The sequence below is a fragment of the Neophocaena asiaeorientalis genome, unplaced genomic scaffold (assembly GCF_003031525.2).
Source record: "Neophocaena asiaeorientalis asiaeorientalis breed wild unplaced genomic scaffold, Neophocaena_asiaeorientalis_V1.1 scaffold363, whole genome shotgun sequence".
Lineage (NCBI taxonomy): Eukaryota > Metazoa > Chordata > Mammalia > Artiodactyla > Phocoenidae > Neophocaena > Neophocaena asiaeorientalis.
The window spans coordinates 1,487,488-1,511,770 of NW_020172006.1; the positions used below are offsets into that span (position 1 = coordinate 1,487,488).

At 39.4% G+C, this 24,283-nt stretch overlaps 1 protein-coding gene across 2 annotated transcripts in view; it reads right to left on the reverse strand.

Moving 5' to 3' along the window:
* Positions 1 to 16,593, reverse strand: part of NARS2 (asparaginyl-tRNA synthetase 2, mitochondrial) — a 137,762-nt gene extending 121,169 nt beyond the window's left edge. For both annotated transcript variants that reach the window (XR_003003743.1, XM_024749657.1), the window contains exons 1-5: positions 16,133 to 16,593; positions 12,835 to 12,944; positions 12,204 to 12,324; positions 10,081 to 10,221; positions 4,135 to 4,215 (exon numbers count right to left, since the gene is read on the reverse strand). Coding sequence is in view for 1 of the 2 variants with exons in the window: in XM_024749657.1 (XP_024605425.1) it covers positions 4,135 to 4,215; positions 10,081 to 10,221; positions 12,204 to 12,324; positions 12,835 to 12,944; positions 16,133 to 16,273 (594 nt within the window). In the remaining variant the exon portion in view is untranslated. The remainder of the gene's footprint in view (positions 1 to 4,134; positions 4,216 to 10,080; positions 10,222 to 12,203; positions 12,325 to 12,834; positions 12,945 to 16,132) is intronic.
* Positions 16,594 to 24,283: the final 7,690 nt, after the last annotated feature.

Below are 24,283 nucleotides of genomic sequence, written 5' to 3' on the forward strand. Positions count from 1 at the left end.
CTGGGCCCATGAGCCATGGCCGCTGAGCCTGCGCGTCCGGAGCCTGTGCTCCGCAGTGGGAGAGGCCACAACAGTGAGAGGCCCACATACCACAAAATAAATAAATAAATAAATAAATAATAATTTTAAAAAATAAACTCAAAATGGACTAAAGACCTTAACGTAAGGCCAGACACTATCAAACTCTTAGAGAAAAACATAGGCAGAACACTCTATGACATAAATCACAGCAAGATCCTTTTTGACCCACCTCCTAGAATAAAGCAGAAACTAATACACCACTGGAAAGCAATTATACTCCAATAAAGATGTTTTAAAAAAAATGAAGAGCAACAGTAAGTGTTGGCAATAATGGGGAGAAATTGGAACCTACATACACTGCTGTTGGGAATGTAAAGTGATGCAGCCACTTTGGAAAATGGTTTGGTGGTTTCTCAAAATATTAAACATAAAGCTACCACGTGACCCAGCAATTCCACTCAAGAGAAGTGATATCATATACTCATCCAAATGATTTCACAAATGTTGATAGTAGCATTAATCATAATAGCCAAAAGGTAGAAATAATCCAAACATCCATCAACTGCTAAATGGATAAATAAAACGTTGGATATCTATACAATAGAATACTAGTTGGATATAAAAGAAATGAAGTACTGATACATGCTACAACTTGTATGAACCTCAAAAACGTTGTGCTAAATGAAAGAAGCCTGACACAAAATCCCATATGTTGTATGACTGCATTTATATGGAATATTCCAGAAGAGGCAGATCTATAGAGAGCAGTTTAGTGGTTACCTAGAACTCGGGGTGGAAACAGGAAGGGACTGGTAATGGGTACTGGGTTTCACTTTGGGGTGATATAATGCTCTCAAATTAGATTGTGGTGATGCTTCCACAGCTCTGTGAATATACTAAAAACCACGGAACAGTGTACTTTAAGTGACTGATTTTTATGGTATGTAAAATGCATCTCAATAAAGTTGTTTTTTAAAAGCCTCCATTTTCTCATTCCTATACACCCCAACTTTACTTTTTAATGATTCACCAACATAAACCTTCTAATCTGTCCATCCGGCATCCAGTGAAAACCCCACACTCATTTAAATTACTTGACTCTGCTCACATTCCTCCCCTACCTGAAGTACTCTCCCTCGGCTACAGTTAAGTCACATACTTATTTTGAAGATGTTTCTGACCAAGTCAATCCTCACAGACCTAATTACCCTCTAGATTTCATACCACTTATAACTTGTAACACTGTAACCTCAAGTATATACATAAAGCAGTTTCACCTTATTTCCTATCAATGTCTAGATTTTGCCACAATCCCTAATTCTTGCCTTTAATCTCTTTTATCTTCTCAGAGACAAACTAGTTACTCCAGAATCATAAAGATCAAACATAATTGTGGGAACTCAGCTAGGGCTCTAAGACAAAGAGGAAAAGGTGTACAACCAAAAAATACTGTAGCATAAGTAACATCAATAGTGCATGAAAAGCATGCTCCTTCCTCTCTTATGCCTGCCAACTCACCAGCTTCACCAACCAGAACCCTGAGTACATCTTTGTATCCCCTTAACAGTTAGCACAGAATCTTGAACACAGATGGTACCAGAGGTCTGCTGAATAACAAATTAATGCTTTTGAATGCAACTTCCTACATGTGTATTCAGGAGTCCCCAAACCTTAGCAAATATCTGAAATCTTAAAGCAGGAAATGGGAATGAGGAAAAAGAAAACTAAAATGATGGGACATGCATTTACTTCTCGACAGTGTATTATGTTCTTACTGTGCATTTCAAGGTGGCATCTTACTGCTGTCCTCAAACCTGAGTATGTACCAGGCATCCTTATCTTTAAGTAGTTACTGGACTTCATTGTTATCAGAGCAAAAAAGAGCACTATTCAGAGAAGCAAGGATTTAGATGTGACACTTCACTTCCTCCTAACAGTGAGGTGCCAAGACTCAAACCCCTATGCCTCTACATGCAGTCCGGAAGAAATCCACACAATGAAGCTTGGAAGTGTAGAGATGTGTGAGGTGGGAATAAGAAGGAGCACTGCTTTCAGAGGAGAGTGTGTTGGCAGGCAGAAGACAAATCTTAGGAGCTGAACTGCTGAAAGCAACAAAGACAGTGGGCTCATAAAACAAAAGCCACAGACTGCTGAAACCTGTGCTAGACCCTGAATGCAGGAGCCTAGCATCAATGGATTCAAGAGCACCTTTCTGACACTGAATAGACAAAGCCTAATTCCACTACAACAAATTCCTCAACCTGGCCCTGGAGTACTAAGAACACAGAACACTTCTCATTTGTTTAGCTTCAGAAATACATTTTCGGACTTCCCTCGTGGCACAATGGTTAAGGATCCGCCTGCCAATGCAGGGGACACAGGTTTGAGCCCTGGTCCGGGAAGATCCCACATGCCGTGGAGCAGCTAAGCCCATGTGCCATAACTACTGAGCCTGCGAGTCACAACTACTCAGCCCACGTACCACAGCTACTGAAGCCTGCATGCCTAGAGCCCATGCTCCACAGCAAGAGAAGCCACTGCAATGAGTAGCCCCCACTTGCCTGCAACTAGAGAAAGCCCGTGCGCAGTAACTTAGACCCAACACAGCCAAAAATAAATAAATAAAATTTAAAAAGCCCCGATTTAAAAAAAAAAAAATCTTCCTACTTTCTCTGTATTTATTCTTATTTGATAATTTACCTTGTGTTGTTTAGTGTCCAAAATGCACATATTGAATTATTCAGACTTGCTTAGGGGATTTCTCTGGTGGTAAAGCAGTTAGCTCCAAATTTATAATTATTTAAGTTTGTTACAGATTTTTTTTTACTTGTTTAACTTGGGTCTCTTTAATAATTCCCTTTATATCTGTAAAAACTCCTTTAGATTATACATTTCCTTCTCTATCATTTACTTTTTAATATTTGGTAGTTTGGATTAAGGGATCATGAAATGTATTTAAGGTGAGTAATTCCTCTTCACTTCAATATTCAGATGACTATTAAGGTCCAAAGAGAAAATTAACAACATAAATGGCTAGAAGAGAATGTTTTCTTCAATTTACATATTGTTATTTTATCATCTGCTGCCTTCTTTGAACTCATATACAGATGCTAACACTCCTACTTTAAATGTTCAACCAAGCGTTTTTATTCTGCTTTTTGCAGAAGGTTATCTAGATTTCTTCAAAGCACCTATGAAGAAAGACAGCATTTGATTGTTATTTTGAATAATGATTTTGACACATCAGGATAACTTCTCCCAGTGAATATGCTGTTCAATAATATGAAGAGAAAGCATCATTATCAAGAGTCAGAATATATTGAACCAGAGAGAGTAGTTTTGTACAGGTCTCGTCATTTGATGAAATCACCCAAATATATAAAGAATCTTGATTTCTCAGAGATACGGAAATCAGTAAATAATGGAAAGAAATACAAAAAGCACCACTCATCAACATACATTTCTCTTTGTACATTATACTACTGGTCAATGATTTTAAACAGGCTGTCTAATTGGTAAATGAAAGGCTTTCAATTGCTGACATGTAAGAAAAACTGGTAACTTTTAAATTTCCTGCAACAAGAGCAGGCTGACAATATGTGGCACATAGTAGGAGCTCAAAGAATAATTGCTGAACAAAGAATTAAAATAAAAGCCTTCAATGAGGTATACAGACTAAATAATTTCTTATGAAAAATATATTTTCTAAAGACTGAAAAAGAAAATATTCACATGTATATTTTTCTATTTTAGTTCCATCTCTTAAAATAACAGTTACATCCAAAAATATAACTTGGGGGTTGAATTTGCAGAAAAGATCTCTTAGAATTTTTATTAATTTCTTCAAATTTCTCTAGTTCACCAATTCACAGTTATAAAAAAGGCAAATAGAGTACTAAATTAAAAATCCACTCCTTTCAGTCACAACGTAGGTAATACAGCTGGTTGGACAGAAAATTAGCGAAGTGTGAATTTTCTATGCACGTTTTTTAAGGATTATTATCAACACAATTTCATGTTCTATCCACATAACTCTCATTAAATTTAAAGCAAACCCTCAAATGAAAAATATCAGAGAGCAATATATCCCCCAAGATGGGAAGCACAGCTTACCTTAACTTGAAAAAGTTCTCCAGCCCCCTCACAGTCATTGGATGTGAGTACTGGAGTATGAATATGCACAAAGCCGCTGTCCTGGAAGAAAAAGAGAAACCACTTTTCTCAGTATATTTGTATGTGAAACACTTCCAAGAACATACACTTCCTTATATGATTCAAATAGCACTAAGAGAATGCCATATCAAATCCCTCCTTAATCCCCAAAATAAAACCATTAAAATATCAAACGGAGAGTTTACTACGCACAAAGAATTTTAAATCAGAACTGACTTAGACAATATCTAGTCCAATCTCCTCACTGGAAAGACAAGGAAATTGCGGCCCAGAGAGATTTAATGAGAGGCCAAAATCATACAACGAGTCAGAGTCAGAGCCGGGACTAGAACCTAGGTGCTCAGGATCTCTCTCTGGTGCCATTTCTTCTTCCCACTTTTCCAACATACTGTTAGTGATTTAACACACACGCACACACACGCACACTCACTCAGGGCTAATGCATAATGATGTTGCCCACACTGCTAAGGGAATAAAAGTGATCAATATTAAGTTGTTATTTTGGAATGAGACCCTCAATTGTAACAAACCACTAAAAAGGAGATAAATTAAGGTTGACAATCAGGGACCGCAGAAATAAACAGCAAAAAGGCAGGAATGATTTTTAGGAAGTCTGTCATTAAACTGATGGCACAGTGCACCGCACATGGCACAGGCAGTGCACTTCCTTTGCCTCAAGGAAGATTGTGAGCAGCAAACCCATCCATTACTAAGGCACCCAACTGCAATCCTTCTGCTCTAAAGTCTGAGGCTATTTCCATTAGTGAACCACAAAAGCTGTTGCTAGTAAAACTGAAATAACCCAGCAACTTCAAGGTTATGCTTCTTTCACTTTGACTATGGATGTAGGCGAAAGGTTACAGACAGCATAAATGCTGCAGGGTGGGGGTGGAGGCAGCTAAAGTGAATTTATACTGCAAAGGCATAAGAGTATGTGTTCAATGTAAACATTTTGTTCTAGACATCAATACGATAAGTTCATATATATCCATCTAAGCTCTGCTAAATTCTGCCAGTACCTACTGGTGGAATGTAAAATATGTCACTGTACTACCAGGGGCCTCCTAAATTTACTCCCTCCTTCCTAAAAAGGTTGAATTCAAGTATTCTGGCTATGATACAAAGTATCCAGCCAACAACTTGCCTTATGATGTAGACTGATTAAATTTTCAAGCTATAAATTAGGAGTCTCAGTAAGTGTTCAAATATGTACTTAATCTGGGAACAACGTGTGGTGAGGTGCTGCACAGAGCACATTATAGAGAACAAATGAAATAGAATCAATAACATTACTGCGTAAAATTTTTATCTCCTAGAAGCCAAGAATTATGGACATGAATCATTTATTCCACATAAGGCAACTATGAGCATGAGTGCAGTAAACAAAGAAAGGAAGTGAAAAATCCAAAGGAAACAAGGGTGGCGAGAGGGAGGAGAAAATTTAACGGCTAAATATAATTGCCTAAGTTAGAACTGGTCAACTGCCACAAGGAACAATGCTGTAAATCTTATGAAAATAACTGTATGGGATTTTTTTTAAAAATCACTCAAATAGTGGCAATTATTCTCAATTCTCAAATAATGCTAAACCTTTCAAAAGGCATCATCGGCTTTTTAAGCCTTAACAGTGCTAGCAAGGCTTATCATATCAAAGTCTGTATCATTACCACCAAAAGTTATACAGGAGAGGGTACAAAGGAACAACAAAGACGAGAACAAAGTCCACAAATGAGAAAGTGGATAGAGAAGTAGGAAAATAAAAAGCAGGAGTACTCTCAGTGGCTGCCTCCAGTGGGGTTCCACTGTCAGGTACTTATCCTATCCCACAGCAAAGGGGTTCCTAATAAGAGAGATGAAGGCCAGAGAAGGGGTCAAAACTTTTGGCCCAATTATTCAGATCCCACCCATCACCTCTAAATATCTAAGTATTTTGATAGATACACATTGCTATAACCAGATATTTATAAGGCAATGAATGAGTATCTGAAAATTACAAAATTCATGTCCTAAGGCCCATACACATCACTCAAAGAGTCATGGACTATATTTTTCTTTAACACACACAAAATAAATATTATTTAATCAGACTCAACAAAAAAGAAACATGACAGCAATTGCTAGCCACAGACACACCACTGGCGACAAAAAGTGACAGCAAGAGACCAAAAAAACAAAACCAAAACCAAAAAAACACCCCATAAAAAGCAGTCACAGGAACTCAAAGACACAGCAGTCTAGGGTCATTCAACGCAGGGTCAAAGAACACTCCTCACCATGACAGGCTTTGAAGGCACTGCCATACTGAGAAGAGAACAATCTGATACTCAGAGGAAGAACCTCAACTCACCAGGAAAGGGCAAACTCTTTTCTGTTGGCTCACTTCAGGAAGCCAGGGAAGTATGTAATACATTTTAGGATAACTTCCACTGGAAACTAGAAAAAAAATTGGTGCCTAAAGAGATAATCCTATTATTTGAGAAACTCAGCTCTTGTAAATAATTCATTTTTTGAGAATTCCAGATAGTCATGTTTTAGTACTCAGCAAATGTGTCAATTTTATAAGCAAAACAAGTTATACACTAAACATTTTTGATACTCAAACCAAAAAACTCTAGATCCTTAAAGTATCCTAACTAAAAGGTTTGTGCTCAAGTTTCTTTTTCCCTATATTTCAAGGTCTGAAATTTTTGAAAATTTTACATTTTAGTTCTAAACATGTTTTAGGGAGCCTAAAGTAACACACATAGAAACAGTACCAAATATAGGATAATATATAAATAATATTTAATATGTCCTATAGTACTCCACTTATTTCTTTAAACAATTCAATCCTGTCACATACACAAGTGGGTGACATCTTAGAAGGAGGTATCAGGATTATATTTACCAGAGCTTTACAATTAAAAAGTGAATTTATAAGACTCAAAAGTACCTACCTTTATAACCATCACCAACAGTGCTAAAATTCATTATTTTCAACCACCTAAAATGTTTTTTAAATTTTACTTTACTTTGCTTATTCTTTGATTTCAGAGTTTTCTAGTGTTTTTTATTATTTTAAAATTATTTACATACCTGTGAAAACTTCAAGTAATAAGAAATGTATAAATTAGGTAAAGCCCACTTGTTAATGGATTGCCAATACCACCACCTACTGGCCAGAAATCCATAAAACTTTCAGAATTAAAGCAGATCCACTGACTTTATCAGCTGTTAAAGCCATATAGGGAAAAAAGATTTTTACATCTGAACAAATTTTCTGTTTGTATGGTTCAAGCACTATTGAAAAGCCATATGGATGGGACTTCCCTGGTGGCGCAGTGGTAAAGAGTCCACCTGCCAACGCAGGGGACACGGGTTCAAGTTCAGGAAGATCCCACATGCCGCAGTGCAACTAAGCCCACACGCCACAACTACTGAGCCTGTGCTCTAGAGCCCTCGAGCCACAATTACAGAAGCCTGCGCGCCTAGAGCCCGTGCTCTGCAACAGGAGAAGTCACTGCAATGAGAAGCCCACGCACCGCAATGAAGAGTAGCCCCCTGCTCACCGCAACTAGAGAAAGCCCATGGGCAGCAACGAAGACCCAACACAGCCAAAAATAAATAAATAAATTTATTTAAAAAAAAAAGCCATATGGAAGATGCATAAGAAAGTTTATGAGAGCATATGTAAACACACCCTTTCACACTATAATGGGATGACACTGTATAATGTGATTTATTTTCCTTTGTTTATTCTTATGCTTTACAGCCATGATGTTCTTTAGCTGTCACATCAAAAATCACCTCAAGAAGCTTTCCAAAGAGCAAGAACTTCCTTCGTGTGCTATGGCAGGGCTGGGCCTGCATGAATTTGGGTGCCGTCCAAGGGAAGGGTACGCTGTCAGACAATCTTTGCGAGTGAGCTGCATCTGGAGAAGTGGATTAGGAAGAGTTCCAAAACTACATGGAATAATACTGAACGTTATCCATTGGGTCACTCTTGCTTTTGGAGCCCTTCCATCCACCACATGGAACGAGGGTCCGTTCACCTCATCAACTTACCAACTACATTCCACTGTGGCTTTCCCAGGTTGGGGGAAATGGCTGAAAAGCAAAGCTAAATGAGACAAAATGTCTTTAGGCATTAGATCAATCTACTTGATCAACACCAATAATTTTTTAAAATTAGTGCTTACTGTATATAAAATGTCTGCGACCAAGATGTAGAAATAGGAACTAGATTTACCCTCCCATTTGAAACAACAAAAAAAAAACAAAAACAGGGCTTCCCTAGTGGCGCAGTGGTTGAGAGTCCGCCTGCCGGTGCAGAGGACACGGGTTCGTGCCCCGGTCCAGGAGGATCCCGCGTGCCGCGGAGCGGCTGGGCCCGTGAGCCATGGCCGCTGAGCCTGCGCGTCCGGAGCCTGTGCTCCATAGCGGGAGAGGCCACGACAGTGAGAGGCCCGCGTACCGCAAAAAGAAAAAAGAAAAATCCACAAGCAAACCACATGAAATGCTGGTTTTCAAGACACTGGATATCAGACAACAAAGGAGACTGATCCCTGAGAGATAGGAAACAAACACAGTGAACCCTACCAGCAGCCCAGCTTACTACCTTGAGATTTTCCAGGCCACAGCAGGAAGAAGGGAGAAATAAAGTGGAGCCCAGCAGACTCCCTGAGTTGAGGAGACCAAAGTGGCTAGAACTGACAGGACAGAGTACCAGAGAGCAGACAGCTGTCCAACAACTCCAGGGATGTACAGGGAGTCACCCTGGAGTATTAGATGGAGGAATGATCAGCACATGCAAGTGAGGAAACTATCCAAGGTCAGGGAAAGAACCATCCACAACGATTAGAGGAAACAGCACCTGGTGCTCGTATGTGGCTGGAAACAATGCCTGCTCGCACAAACCAGGCTGGAAAATCTTGTAATTCAAAAGGCACTAGGTAGAATACTCAGGAAGGCTTTGCCTCAGTAGTGGGGAATAATCAGACCCAGACTGAGCACTGCTCCAGAATTACTTAACAAATCATAAAAGCAAGACCCTTCCAGTAACTTAACTACATATCAAAACAAAGCTTAAGAAGCTTTATAAATATTCAGCACCCAACAAGGTAAAATTAACAAGGTCTGGCACCTAATCAAAGATTAGCAGATATACGAAGAAGCAGGAAAACAAAATCTATAATGAAGAGACTAATCAATCAATTAAAACTGACTTATAGCTGACACGTTAGAAGGACGTAAAAAGTTACTAAACAGCTATGAAAACTACAGTTTTAACTAAAACTGTACTGTATATGTTCAAAAAAGTTAAGTAGAGACATGGAAGACACTAAAAAAAAAAGGCCCAAATCAAACACTTAGATATGAAGCCTTTCACTTAGATATGGGGTGAAAAATGCACTGGATAGGAATAAGAAACTGGCACTGCAGAAGAAAAGATCGGTAAGCTTGAAGACATAGTAATAGAAACTATCCAAAAGAAACACGCTGGAAAATAAAGATTTTTTAAAAAGAAAAGAACATCTGAGAGCTATTGGGATATCATCAAGTGGCCTAATATATGGGTAACTGAAGTCCCCAAAGGAGAGAGGTAACGTAAAAATATTTGATGAAATAATGACTGAAAAACTTGGTGAAAATTAAAATGCATAGATCCAAGAAATTCAATGAACTCCAAACACAAGAAACATAAAGAAAACTGTGCCAAGGCACACATTAATCAAATTACTCAAAACCAGTGATAAACAGAAAATTTAAAATCAGCCAAAGAAAAAAGTACCACACAATAAAGGGTGCTTGGAATAAATAACCCGAAGAACTTTCAGGATAATACTCCAGTATTACAATTATTCAACTTCTTCACAAGAAAGAACACCTAGAAGCAAAGCTCCTTACCTTAAAGAAAGAATGGACAGCAGCTGTGGCTTCACTGCGAACCCTCAGTATAGAACCCAGAACATTAGTCCTACACCTAAGGTGAGGGTATTGTCTCAGATACTCCAGAGGATGCCTCTCTTTATATTTAAAAGGGAAAGCCTGACAATAAAAGGAAAAACAAGTTAGAAGCTAAAAGAAATACACTTTTATAAAATCAGTTTACAGGGCATTTGTTAAATAGTAATGCTTTAGAATAAAACTAAGATGCTTTTGTTCCTTATATCTTAACATAACTGAATATGGTCCACATTAATTCTAACAAGTTAGTAGAACAGTGAGTGAAATCAGAAAGATGTGGGTTTAAATTCAGCTCTACTACTTATTAGCTTTGGAACCTTGGGCAAAGTTACTTATTATCACCAAGGCTAATCTGTTATTTATCAAATTTCTATCCGTTAGCTATCAATCACTACTTACAAATAGAGAGATTAGGATATAGTTACCCAAAACACTCCACTGTTTGGCACACATGAGTTTAGAATATTGTAGATATTAAACATTATGTTTTCTACAGCTGTATACACACAGCTGGTATTGAATTCTAAAATTGCCCAAATGTCTTGAAAGTCCACAAGCGCTCATAATCAATTAGCACTATTTATCACCATTTATCAACATGTGCTGCTGTTTCAGAACATGAGCGAGGGTCAACAGCTTTGTGTCATCTGGACGAGCAATGTATATTCATAAAAATTTTAAAGGAAATTATGACTCTACCTAGAAAAATTTCCCTGCCCCCACTCATTTTACAAGATTGAGAAGATAGGATAAAAGTTTCAGACCAAAACCAAAGTTTCAATAAAAAAGATAACAGAGAAGCTAAGTAAAAGAACTCTAAAACAGGCTACCAACATAGCTATCTATTCCTTTTAGGCCTTGTGCACACATTAATTTATGTCATATAGAAACAGGTCCCATACCTACGAAAGTGACAATATGATCACATTAATAGGAATCTGGGGACTGTTAGCAGGTTCAGAATTCCCTAATGCTGAATACTTAAAAATGACACTGAAATGAGGGGGAAGAGTAGTGGAAAGCATCAATACCCACCAAGGGAAAACAATTTAAGAAGAGTAAAACACATGGCAAATTTTTAATAATCAAACATCCCTCTAAAAAAAGCAAAAATAAAAATGGTTAACATTTCAATTATCCAAAAGAACTAAAAATGAATTTGAATTAAAATGATGCTATTTCCCTATATTCCTCATTTTTTGTTCATTAAATATTTGAAGATGAGTATAGCTAAACCACAGGGGGTTAAAATGGCTAGCACATAAACTTCAGCTGTGCCACTAATCAGCAATATAACCTAATGCAAGTCATTTTACCTGATTGGATCTCATTTTCTCCAAATAGAAACTGGATTGATAATCTATGGTTTTATTCCCTCTAACCTCTTTATCAGGCTATACATAAAAAGCTACTAACAGAAGAGTCTTGCAAAAACAGGAATAAACATGTCTTAATGTAGAATTTCTTATCTTTGTTCAGCCTAAGCATCCCCACACTCTAGCACCATCCAACAGAATTTTCTGCGATAAACGGAAATGATGTGTACCTGTGCAATGCAGTACGGTAGCTGCTAGCTGCATGTGATCACTGAGCGCTTGAAGTGTGGCTAATGTCACTGAGGAACTGAATTTTTAATTTAATTTTAACTGATTTAATATTAAATAGCCATGGGTGGCTAGTGGCTATTGCACCAGATGGTACAGTTCTAGATCATGCAACAGTAATTTCTAGGCAGAGCTTTCCTAAGAATGTGGTTTGCCCTGGTATGTCTTTGTCACTGCAGCTGACTAGGCATGCTTGTAAAGTGGCAAATCTCAACAGTGACAGGCACCACAGAGATACACAGAGTATTATCACTTAGCTCTCACTCCTAAGGCTCCAGCCATCTACATAAATACTTTTTGCTACTCTTTCTACATTCCTCAGTCTATAGCCTGTTTCAATTATCTAGAAGTCACAATCGAAAAGTTCCAAGTGCCATCTTCCCAATAATCACACTTAAAACGTTGCTAATGTTTTAAATTAAGTCTTAACGGCCTCCATAATCGTGTCACAACACATACCTTGGCATCACAATTTCCAACAACTTCAATTTTTTCTGCCTTCAGTTCCACATTTTGCCTTTTGGACAAACTTTTTACCAGCTGCCCTTGAACTTCCACGGAACTCCCAAAGGCCAGTTCTCTATAATAACAAAACATAGCATAAACAAGATCTTACATGTAGCCCTCATATTAATACCAACATTGCTCTCAGAACATTAACCTATTATTTATTTATTTATTTGGCTGCACCAGGTCTTAGTTGCGGCATGCGGGATCTAATTCCCTGACCAGGGATCAAATCCAGGCCCCCTGCATTAGGAGCATGGAGTCTTAACCACTGGACCACCAGGGAAGTCCCTAAACCATTTAATGATAGAAGATTTTACCTTTAATTGGGTTAAGAGCTGCACATAGTTGAGAGAGAAGCAAAGAATAGGTGGGGGATATTGTCATGTGAAGATGTTAGAGAGAGGAGAGAAGGATCTTGATTCTAAGTATTTGGACTTGAGCCTCAAAGCTATGAAAAGATGATTTGTTTAGAAAGATCACTGAGGGGGCAATATGAACACTTAGATTAGGGAAATGGGGAACAGAGGAGATGAAAAAAATTCAAAGTACTCTTTAAAACAAACAAACAAACAAACCTCACCTACTGTCAAAGCTTGAATCTGCTACAACCTGAAGGCTTTCCAAAGATGACCCATCATTTACATGCAGGAATAAGACTTCCTTCTGGGATCGGACTGAACGAATCCATCCCTAATGAGAAGTATTTCTAAATGTGAGTTTAAAATACAAACATTTTATATTTTCATTACACATACACACAGAGGTCTAAATAAAAAAAAAAAAAGTCTTCATAATCCTGCCTGAACAAATCAATTGCTTTTAGTTTACCACTATGCATATATAATTTTATATGGTCCTCATCACAGTGAAATACAGCTTTGGCATTCCACCTTTTTTGCTGTTGTCGTTTTGTTAATAAAGCTCATCATTCTGAATAAGAGGTCCCAAATCCCGTTAGGTTGATGAGCCTAATTCACATAACCAATCCCCCTAATATTCCAGGTTTTCTTCCTGCCCCTGCCCCTCTCCCCCACCATTACACATAATAGGGTACACATTTTGGTTCCTTTCTCCTTTTATATCGAATTCCCAGAAGGGGGCTTCCCTGGTGGCGCAGTGGTTGCGAGTCCGCCTGCTGATGCAGGGGACACAGGTTCGTGCCCCGGTCCGGGAAGATACCACATGCCGCGGAGCGGCTGGGCCCGTGAGCCATGGCCGCTGAGCCTGCGCGTCCGGAGCCTGTGCTCCGCAACGGGAGAGGCCACAACAGTGAGAGGCCCGCGTACCGCAAAAAAAAAAAAAAAAAATTCCCAGAAGGGAGATTATGTAGTTATAGACTAGAAACATCTTTATGGGGTTTTCTTTTTTACAAAGTATCATACTAAAAGAGTTCTCAAGAAACTTATTATGATTATATTAAGTAGCACATAAACTTTCAAAGACACTGAATTTAAATGACAGGTATGCATGAGTACAAATGAGATGTCTTCAAGTAGAACACTAAAAACAGCTCTCTCACAGGTGACAACCTCTATGCTAGTTAAATTTAACTAGCATAGAGGTTGAGAGAATATTCTAGCAGCCTTTGAACAACTGTGAACAGTTGATGGTGTTCGGTTAACCATCAAATGTGCTTGGGAAAACTGAGATAATCCTACTTAGAAAAACTGTACTGATCCTGACTTTCTTTGTATCCCCACCACACCCTAATAGACACTGTTATTAAAGCCCTTCTATTACTTATTTGCATGTCCATAATATTTTGTGGATTTAGGAATCACATTTTTAGTTGCACTGAAGGCTATTGTCAGGCACACAGTAGAAAATCCAAGAATATATCCAGTGGAAGAATATCTATCATGTACTGAACATCTACTATGTAACAAACATTTTACTACCTTCTTCATATACTGGTTCACCTCCTCCTCACAACAGCAATGTGGATTATCATTATTCCCGTTTTACAAGTTAAGAATTAAGGCTCAGAGAAGTTAAATAACCTGCCTGAGGGCACACTGCTGGTAAACGGCAGAGCTTGAATTTAAACCTAAGTCTACTAGGAAGCGCTTGATCTTTCTCCAGGGCTACGCTGAGTAAAGCGTAAATTGCCTCAGTCTCACATACAAGGCCCTTCATAAATTGAACATGCCCAGTCCAAAGCACCAATGCCTTGCTTTTTACTTGTTAGTAAAAGTTAACATTTATGGAGCACTGTTTAATGTGCTTCTGTCCTAAGCTCTTTATAAGTATTTTTCTACTTAATCCTCACAAGAACTATCATTTTAGAGATGAAACATATTTAGAGAAGTTAGGATAACCTTGTTAAATACTCAAGGTTACCAAGTAGTACAGGTGGAATTCAAACACAGATCTCAGTTCAAAGTTCATGTTCTTGTCAACAAGCTCTTCTGAAATGATATTTCCACCCCATCCCTGGTTCCTGTGCCTGAGGAAACACATCCTTCTGGACTCAGCTGAAATGTCACCTCATGCAAGAAGTCTTCTTTGACCTCCTCACACTGTTAAGAACTTCCCTCTCTGTATTCTCAAAGTTTTCTATTTATACCACTAATACTTATCACATTGTTGTTATTTCTTGCCTTATCCATCAGACCAGGGCTGTCTGACAAATATATCTGAGCCACATATGTAATTTTACTTTTTTGGTGGTTATATAAGAAATGGGTTAAATTAATTTTAATAGTATATTTTATTGAACCCAAAATATATATCAACATGTAATCAATATTAAAAATACTGATAGTTTGCATTCTTTTGTTCTTCAAAATTAGTGTCTATTTTACAATTACAGTACCACTCAATTCAGATACTTCTAAATTACACTCCACAGCACTAAAGTGAAAGCCTCTAACCTAGCGAGTATGTCCCATTCTTTTCATCTTTGAATCCTCTCTAGACTAGCACACAAAGGTATTAATGTATGTCGAATTAATAGATTAATGCAAGAAAAAGTTTTGATTTGGATAATAGAAAGAATATGAAACCCAAAGAAATGCAAAGAGGGGGACATTGGTCATAACTGCTAAAAATCAAGGATATGTGAGGACAGCAAAAATAACTGCATCAGTATGTTTCAGCAACCTAGTAAGTCAAACCTCCTTGCTCGGTCTGCTCCTTTAAGGAGGTACCTTCAGTGTGGAGCCGCTGCAAATATTATCATTAACAAGAGAAATGATAGCAACTAACATTTATTCACGGTGGGCCACTGCCCTAAATATTTTGTAACTAATCTTCAGGACTCTGTGAGGTAAGGACTATTATCTCCATTCTCGTAAGAGGGAACTGAGGTTTAGAGCACGTTAAGTGACACGCCCATAATTAACAAGCTACTAAGCGGCACAGATTTAAACTGAGGCAGCTTGACTCCAGAGCTCTTTCAGACTGCTACGCTCCACTCGTTCTCCTAATTTATTAACATGTTTTATGCAAAGCCCCATTTTAGACACTGAGGTGGTTAAAAGTTCAATAAAAGGTATGGTTTAGTTGAACAAATATTTACCGCCAGCTATGTGTGACTATCAAGACGGGTAAGACATAGTTCCTGCACTCAAGGAGCTATATAACTGTGGACACACGTTATAAGGGACATAAGAAAAGGGGCTCATTCATTTTGCTGTATGATTAACAAGTTTACGGGTAATAACCTGTATCATGAAAGCAAAGTTCCAGCACTTTCCAGGCAAAACTAACGGTAACCAATGAGAGAAGAAAAACGTGGACCCACACGATTGTCTACATTTTCTAACTTTGTCCTGCCGGTCGTTTTGTCCGACCCGACAGCACAAGGAAAGCCTAGACGTGGACGTGCCATATCAGTCAACGAAAAAGACAAACCCACCGCCTTCCGATACACTAACCTGGACCTTAACGCGCTCCCCACTTGCGTTCTGGGCCCCGAGAGCGTCCCGCACGCTCAGTTTGGCTGAAGGTTTGTGCCTTGGGCAGGGAGCCGAGGAACAGGAGCGCAGGGCTCGGAGCAGGCACCGGGCCCCGAACATAGCGCGGCCGCCCCAGGCCCTTCTCGGGACCAGCCCTGATCCCAGCGCGTGCGGACCCTGCCTCCGGGAACCCTCTCTTCTCCTTCCCTCTTCCGGGCCGCAGCCCTGCCCTCAGGCACTCCAGAGTCCCCCGCTGGCTCCCTTCTCTTTCACGGGCCCCAGCTCGTGGAGAAGCTCTGCTTTCCCCCACCCCGAAAGGGCGGAAAGGACACAAGACGTTCAGCGGCGAACGGCCAAAGAGAAAGCGCACGCCTTGAGCTCCCGGGACACCCCACAACACCGCGTGGCTTCTAAACTCACGCACTTCCCCCTAGCTGAAACACGCGCGGCACCCACCCCTACGTCACCACGTCAACGCTAACGTCATCACGCTACGAGGAAGTTCAGAGGGAGCATGCGTACTTGTGACTCCATTTAAAGAGGCGGCGAAGCGGAGGAAGGGGCGGGGTCAGGAGCTGAGATGGGGCGGAGTTAAGACGCTAGGGTTGTAGATGTTAGCGTTGAAGGAACTAGGTAACCCGCTTGGGGCGAGGTATGAGAGTCTTCATTTCTAAAGCTTCCGGGTGATGCTGAGGAACGCAAAGTAAAGGGCAAGGAGTGACTGATGCAGAAGGAAAGCGGACCAGAAGCAGACTCTTGATTGTTGAGAGGATTAGTGTGAGGGGATCAGTCTTTTCGGAGTTCTGAGCCCCTGCTAAAGTCACAGTTGGGTGGTATCAGACATCTAAACAGACAATTGAATAAAAGGGTGATCAGTCCCCTGACACAGCCTAAGCGTGGGATGCCAAAGATGGCTTGCTACAGAAGGTAACCCTTTGACAGGTAAGAGTAAGTGAAAAGACTTGGAACGGGGTAGTCAGAGAAAGCTTGACAGTGTGAAGCTGTTGGAGAGACAGTGGAGGAATTGCTGGGCATTGCCTGCCAGAATCTTTGAGCCTGTTTCCTTTTCCAACACAGTTATCTGCGTTTATATGACCTGAAAACAATGACCCCTTCATGTATTAGACGACCTTTTTTTTTTTTTTTTTTTTTTTGCGGTACGCGGGCCTTACTGTTGTGGCCTCTCCCGTTGTGGAGCACAGGCTCCGGACGCGCAGGCTCAGCGGCCATGGCTCACGGGCCTAGCCGCTCCGCGGCATGTGGGATCTTCCCGGACCGGGGCACGAACCCGTGTCCCCTGCACCGGAAGGCGAACTCTCAACCACGGCGCCACCAGGGAAGCCCTAGACCACCTTTTAAACGTATCAAAAATAATTTTTTTTCTGTAACTCATTGATACTCATGAACTAGTTTTCTATCTGATTAAAAGAAAGAAGGGCTAGTTACTTAAAGTTGCACTATTATGATGCCCATTTTACAGATAAGAGAACTTAGGCACAGAAAAGTTAAATGACTTGCTCAAGGATATACATTCTATAAATGTGAGATTTAAACCGGGAAATCTTGGCTCCATCCACTAAACTGTTATGCTATACAGTCTCTCCAAGGTGGGAAATAAAACCATTGTCCCTTCCATCAAGGAACTCATGGTCTAGACATGGAGACTGGCAAGAAAACAGAGAATTGTAATATAAACTAATAAGTACCAATATAAATGTATAAGCCAAGTGAAGTGGTAGCCTACAAAAGGAAATAAGCTAAGTTTTGGAGGAGGATCAGCATTTTGCCAGGATGGGATGTAGGAAACAGTGTTTCCTGCCAGAAGGTAGCCAAGAACAGTTGCCAGGAGGGCAAAAAGCCTGGAAGAATTGTAAAACTGTTCTCAAAACAGACTAGAAAATAGCACCCATGAAAATACCAAGTTCTTGGACACTTCCTGAACCTTGAGAACAGAAATATGGAAATGTGCAGCTAAGTGCCTTCTGAATTATGTAGCTATGGGCCTTAAAAAAAAAGTATGTCTTTGGTATTGGTTGCAAAAGCTGGGGAACAAGACAATCTGGCATACATACCAATGATATGTATCCCAGTTGAAATCTCCTCTTTGACTATGCTACCTTGTCCAAGGGACCAAAAATAGTGACCAGTTGGCTCACTTCCTACCCAGGCCGTCTGTTTGTCTTGCCTTCTTTCTTTACCTGGTCCTCCCCAGTGTGCATCTTAAGAACTGAAGTCTGAGTCTCAGAGAGTGAGGATCCTGACTTCTTTTACCCTGTCACCTACTACTTGTTTAAGTCAGAGTGTTGTTTTCTGAGCAGGGGACCACTGGCCAGTATGATGAAGGCAAGGGAAACCAGTGGGTGAAACTGAAAACTAGCAATAGTTCATTTAAAATGTAGATCACTGAAAGTTGACTACAGTATTTGTGTGTCTGGTGCTAAGTTCAAGCCACTCTTCGTACTGTATCAAATCATATCATCTTCTTATTTATTTCTATTTTCAGTGTTGGAGTGACACTTCCCCTTTTGGATTCATCATCTTCCAGACAGTTGCCAGAGTGATCTTTCTAAAATGAATATATTACTGCTGGTAATAATGATGGCTAGTGCCACAGAATCCTTACTATGTTCCAGGATTAATATGTTAATATTAATGTATAGTTAATATATTCTTCACATATTCACTCATTTAATCCTCATAACAGCCCTCTGAAGTAGGGGTAGTAACATCATCCCCAGTTTTCAAAGGAGAAACTGAAACTCAGAGAGGTTTCATAATTTGTACCAAGTTACACTGGCAGTTTGGCAGTAGAGCCCATTCTTTTACCCATTCGTAATCCAGTGATCAAGCAACCCTTCAGTTGTTCTCCCTACAACATAAAGAGGACTTGCTTTCTTTAGCATGCATACCAGGCTCTCCATGATCGATGGAGTTCCCTGAAGGGCCCTGAAGTGAGGAACAGAAGTGAAACATCCTTCCTGTTACCTTTTGATACTGCAGGTGTGTGCAGTGAACACTGTCAGCATTACTTGTCAGCTTTGGGGAAGGTTTTAACCAGGCTCGGCTTGACAGTTTCTAGCTAAACTTGCAACGCTTCAGAACTTCTAAAAGGCAGGCACTATGCTGATATCCCATACTACCATGGAGTACCAGTCAGTGTTCATGGTTTTCATTGTGCTTGAATCTAGTCATAAAACTTTCAACACCCAAAACTTGATTTCAAGGTCACGACTTCAGAGTACAAAGGAACATAGTACTTGATGCAGAAATTATGGAGACATTAGATGTAGAAAAGTGGATATTGTAAGCATCTTGGGTTTCTCTGAAGGAGCTAACAATCGTGACTATAACTTAACTTGAAAAATGGTAAGGTACATGCACAGAGCATAAAAAGTCACATTTGTAGTTTTGAACTTTCAGAAAAGCAGCTCATAATCTAGAAAGAGAAACTGATGAGTAAATGGTCAATTAAAGGAATACACACAGCAGAGCGTTAGTAACCAACTCAAATTTAGTTTTTGAGATATATCCATGTAGGTCTAGTTCATTCTTTTTAATATTCCATTATATAAATGGACCATAATTTATTCATTCTCATTCTGATAGCCATTTGGGCTGTTTTCAGTGTTTCTATATTACAAACAGAGACGGATTTACCATGAAGCTCATGAAATTTAGAGCCCCTTATTCACATGCACATCTCCCCTCTGCCTTCCCTCCCATCTCTTTCCCCCCTGCAGTACTGGGAATTGCTAGGAATTGTAGGGTGAGAGAGGAAGCAATCAGAAAGCATTCATAAAGGAACTCAGAATAAAGGGACATGGATTTCCAAGGCTCAAGAAATTTCTTCTCATTCTAAATAAATATTTACTTTAGTATTTGTAATTTTGTATTATTTTTCTTAAAGAGAACCTCCCAAATTACATAAGCTTTGAGTCCCACAGAACTGGCTCTGCCCTTGATTACAAAAATGCTGCAATAAATATACTGGATACACATGAAGGAGTTTCTCAGGATAAGCCTGGGGTATATGCATCTTCAGCTTTACTAGATATTACCAAATTGCTCTTCAAATTGGTTCCAATTTATATACCCCACAACAGGCTTCTAAGAGTTCCCAGAGTTCCGTGCCTTTAATGACATCTGATAGAGTCAGACGTTCTAATTTTTTTTTTTTTTTTGCGGTACACAGGCCTCTCACTGTTGTGGCCTCTCCCGTCGCGGAGCACAGGCTCCGGACGCGCAGGCCCAGCGGCCATGGCTCACGGGCCCAGCCGCTCCGCGGCATGTGGGATCTTCCCGGACCGGGGCACGAACCCACGTCCCCTGCATCAGCAGGCGGACTCTCAACCACTGCGCCACCAGGGAAGCCCAGACTTTCTAATTTTTACCAATGCTGGGTAAGAAAGAATATCTCATTGTTTTAGAGATACTATGTTTTGATCCTCTTTTTTTTCCCCTCAAAATTCCATTTCAACTATAATCCCACCCCACCCCCCATCATTTTCAATAGCATAGTGAAAAAGAACACTAGCATGGCAACCAGAAGTCCTGGTTCAGATCTCATCACAGCTGTGGATCTTCGGGAAGTCAAACTTCCTTCACAGGGCTGTTGACAGTATTAATAACTGAAGCATCTTGTGAATTTTGTGATAGAGGAATGGGTGTTGTGTCCGAGTGAACACCCTCCATCATTTATGAGTTTCAGAGTTAGGGAGTCCCTTGAATTTCATGAACCAACTCTATCTAAATCCCAAAGTAGAAGGCTCAAGATGCATTCCATCTATTTTGTGTACGTTTCTTTTAGGTCCAGACCTTCGGTGTGCATAAGAACCACCAGCAGAGCTTGCTAAAATGCACATTCCTGGGTCTCCTACCTAATGATTTTGACTCAGTTTGAGAAAGTGCTTGTTCTGTAGTTGGATTTTATCCTTTCCTGCTTTCTTCCCTTTGCTTTCAGGAGGCACTTACTTTGAGGCTTGAACTTCGTTTCTTATATTATACTATATTACCACAACAAAACAACCTACAATCCAAGCTGCCTTTCAGGTTTAGAGTGAGGAGGCATCAGTGGGTGGGGGTGGAGCATGACGTCAGGAGTGTAGAAGGAGCCTCTTCCTCAGCTGGCTCTCTTGGGGCTCCAGGCCCTTCCCAGGCAGACTCCACATCACCCAGCCATGTCTCACCCCTTCTGGGCTAGGAGATGTCGATAGTCTCCCCCTCTTTAAGAGACAAGGGCTAGAACCAAACTGGAGATAAGCCCAAGCTCCTTTAAACCAATGTTTTCTGTGGTCATGGTGCAGTAGGCTTGCACATTTAGATAGTAAAACCATAATTATGATACACAAAATCAATTTAGTAGGTTTTGACCAGCAGAATAGAAAGGAATAAAAGAAATCGGTATCTTGGATAATAAGTGCTATTTTGTGAAACTACTAGGATGCAAGATGTAAATAAATTTCCTACTGTGGATGGGCAAGAAAGAGTTCAAAAACCACTGCCCTGGGCCCTGCTATGTGGGCCCAGTGAATTGAAATTAGGCCCCTGCCTGAGTCTCTTGTCAGCCCTCAAAGAAGGATCTGGTTAGTTCCAGATGTTTGCTGAAACTTTTACATACTGCAGCTTTTAAAGCTTCCTCTGAAAAATGTAAACAATTTTTATTACTATTATTATGAAAAACAATGTACAAACATGAAAAATAATTTTAGGCAGTGACAAATGGCATATAAAAAAAAAAATCTCTCCAACCACCCTATTTCCATATACCATCCTCAGTGGTAGCTACTATTTATCTTTACATTTTCTAGATATAAAAGTATGTGTGTGTATACATATATGTATGTATACATATGTACATATGCAATTAAATATAGTTAAAATTTAATTTTTAATTAAATTAAATATAATTAAAATGCTACTCTATTATATGGCTGAGCTATATAGTTAAACAGTTTTCCCTATTCAATTTGCTCTCATGCAATCTGCACTGAGTATGTTGTACATACACTATGCATGCAGAACCTGTATATCTGCAGGATAAACTCCTAGAAATAAGACTAAAATTTTCTTTTAAAAATATCTTTTACCTTTAATGTCATTATATGTGTCCAGTCACTCTCCTCATCCCTGTTTTGAGATATTGATCTTGCCCACCGTGGTTTTACCAATCATGGAAATTTTTATGTATTTAGCCACGACCTTATGGAAATTTTAGAAAATAAATTTCTATAATGTCTTGTGACCAAACTGCAGACTGAAGAAAACATACTTACTCCCAGGGTGCCTAAAGTTTTTATCACTCTTTAAAAATTTAAATTTAGCAGAGATTGGACACAGCCTGCCACTAGATGGTTTGCTACAAATTCTGATTTTGTACAGTTACTTCTGGAGTTTGATATTTGTTAATTGGCTAGCACATTGGTAAATGTTTGCATTTCCTAAAATGGGGTTGAAAGTAAATTGTAACATCCTCTGCAAACTAGACATTATCATTTAGTTTTGCTTGTTTTTGAACTTTATGTAAATAGAATCATACAGTATGTGTTATTTTGTGTATGGTTTCTCATGGTCAATATTATTTTTGTGAGAATCAACTATGTCACTGCCTATAGTGTGTTCATTTTCATTGCCCTATGGTATTCCACTTTATGACAATAACCCAATTTATTTATCCATTCTGCTGATTGTTTTCTTTTCATTTAGCCTGAGGTTTTATTTGGATTTCCTGAATCATCCATTTCCACATTATAAGGTAAATGCCAGAGTGTATCTTTTATTTTTTGCATTGTTTTTTTCATTTTATTTTTTTATATAAATTTATTTTATTTTTGGCTGCGTTGGGTCTTTGTTGCTGCTCACAGGCTTTCTCTAGTTGCAGCGAGTGGGGTCTAATCTTTGTTGCGGTGCGGGGGCTGCTCATTGGGGTGGCTTCTCTTGTTGCGGAACACGGGCTCTAGGCGCACGGGCTTCACTAGTTGTGGCACGAAGGCTCAGTAGCTGTGGCTCATGGGCTCTAGAGCGCAGGCTCAGTAGTTGTGGTGCATGGGCTTAGTTGCTCTGCAGCATGTGGGATCTTCCCAGACCAGGGCTCGAATCCATGTCCCCTGCATTGGCAGGTGGAATCTTAACCACTGTGGCACCAGGGGAAGCCCCTATTTTGTTTATTTTTTATTTTTTATTTTGTTTATTTTTAATTGAAGTATAGTTGATTTACAGTATTATATTAGTTTCAGGTGTATAGTATGGTGATTCAGTATTTTTACAGATTATACTCCATTAAATGTTATTACAAGAAAATGGCTATAATTCCCTGTGCTGTACAATGTATCCTTGTTGCTTATCTATTTTATACATAGTAGTTTGTGTCTCTTAATCCCATGCTCCTAATTTGCCCATCCCCACTTTCTTCACCCCTCTGTTAACAACTAGTTTGTTTTCTATATCTGTGAGTCTGTTTCTGTTTTACATATACATTTATTTGTAGTATTTTTTAGATTCCACAAAAAAGTGATATCATACTGTATTTGTCTTTCTGTTTGACTTATTTCACTAAGCACAATATTCTCTAGGTCTGTTCATGTTGCTGCAGATGGCAGGATTTCATTCTTTTATTATGGCTGAGTAACATTCCATTGTATTGAATATAGATATCACATCTTTATCCATTCATCTGTTGATGGCTATTTGGGTTGCTACCATATCTTGGATAGTAAATAGTGCTGTATGAACATGGGGGTGTATGTATCTTTTCAAATTAGTGTTTTCAGTTTTTCCAGATATATACCCAGGAGTAGAACTGGTGGATCATATGGTAGTTCTATTTTTAGTTTTTTGAGGAACCTCTGTACTGTTCTCCACAGTGGCTGTACCAATTTACATTCCCACCAAACAGTGTACACGGGTTCCCTTTTTTCCGCATCTTCACCAACATTTGTTGTTTGTAGACTTTTTGATAATAGCCATTCTGACAGGTGTGAGCTGATATCTCATTGTTTTGATTTGCATTTCCTCTAATAATTAGCGATGCCGAGTATCTTTTCATGTGCCTGTTAGCCATCTGTATGTTTTCTTTGGAAAAACGTCTACTCAGGTCTTCTGTCCATTTTTTTTTTTTTGATACTGAGTAGTATG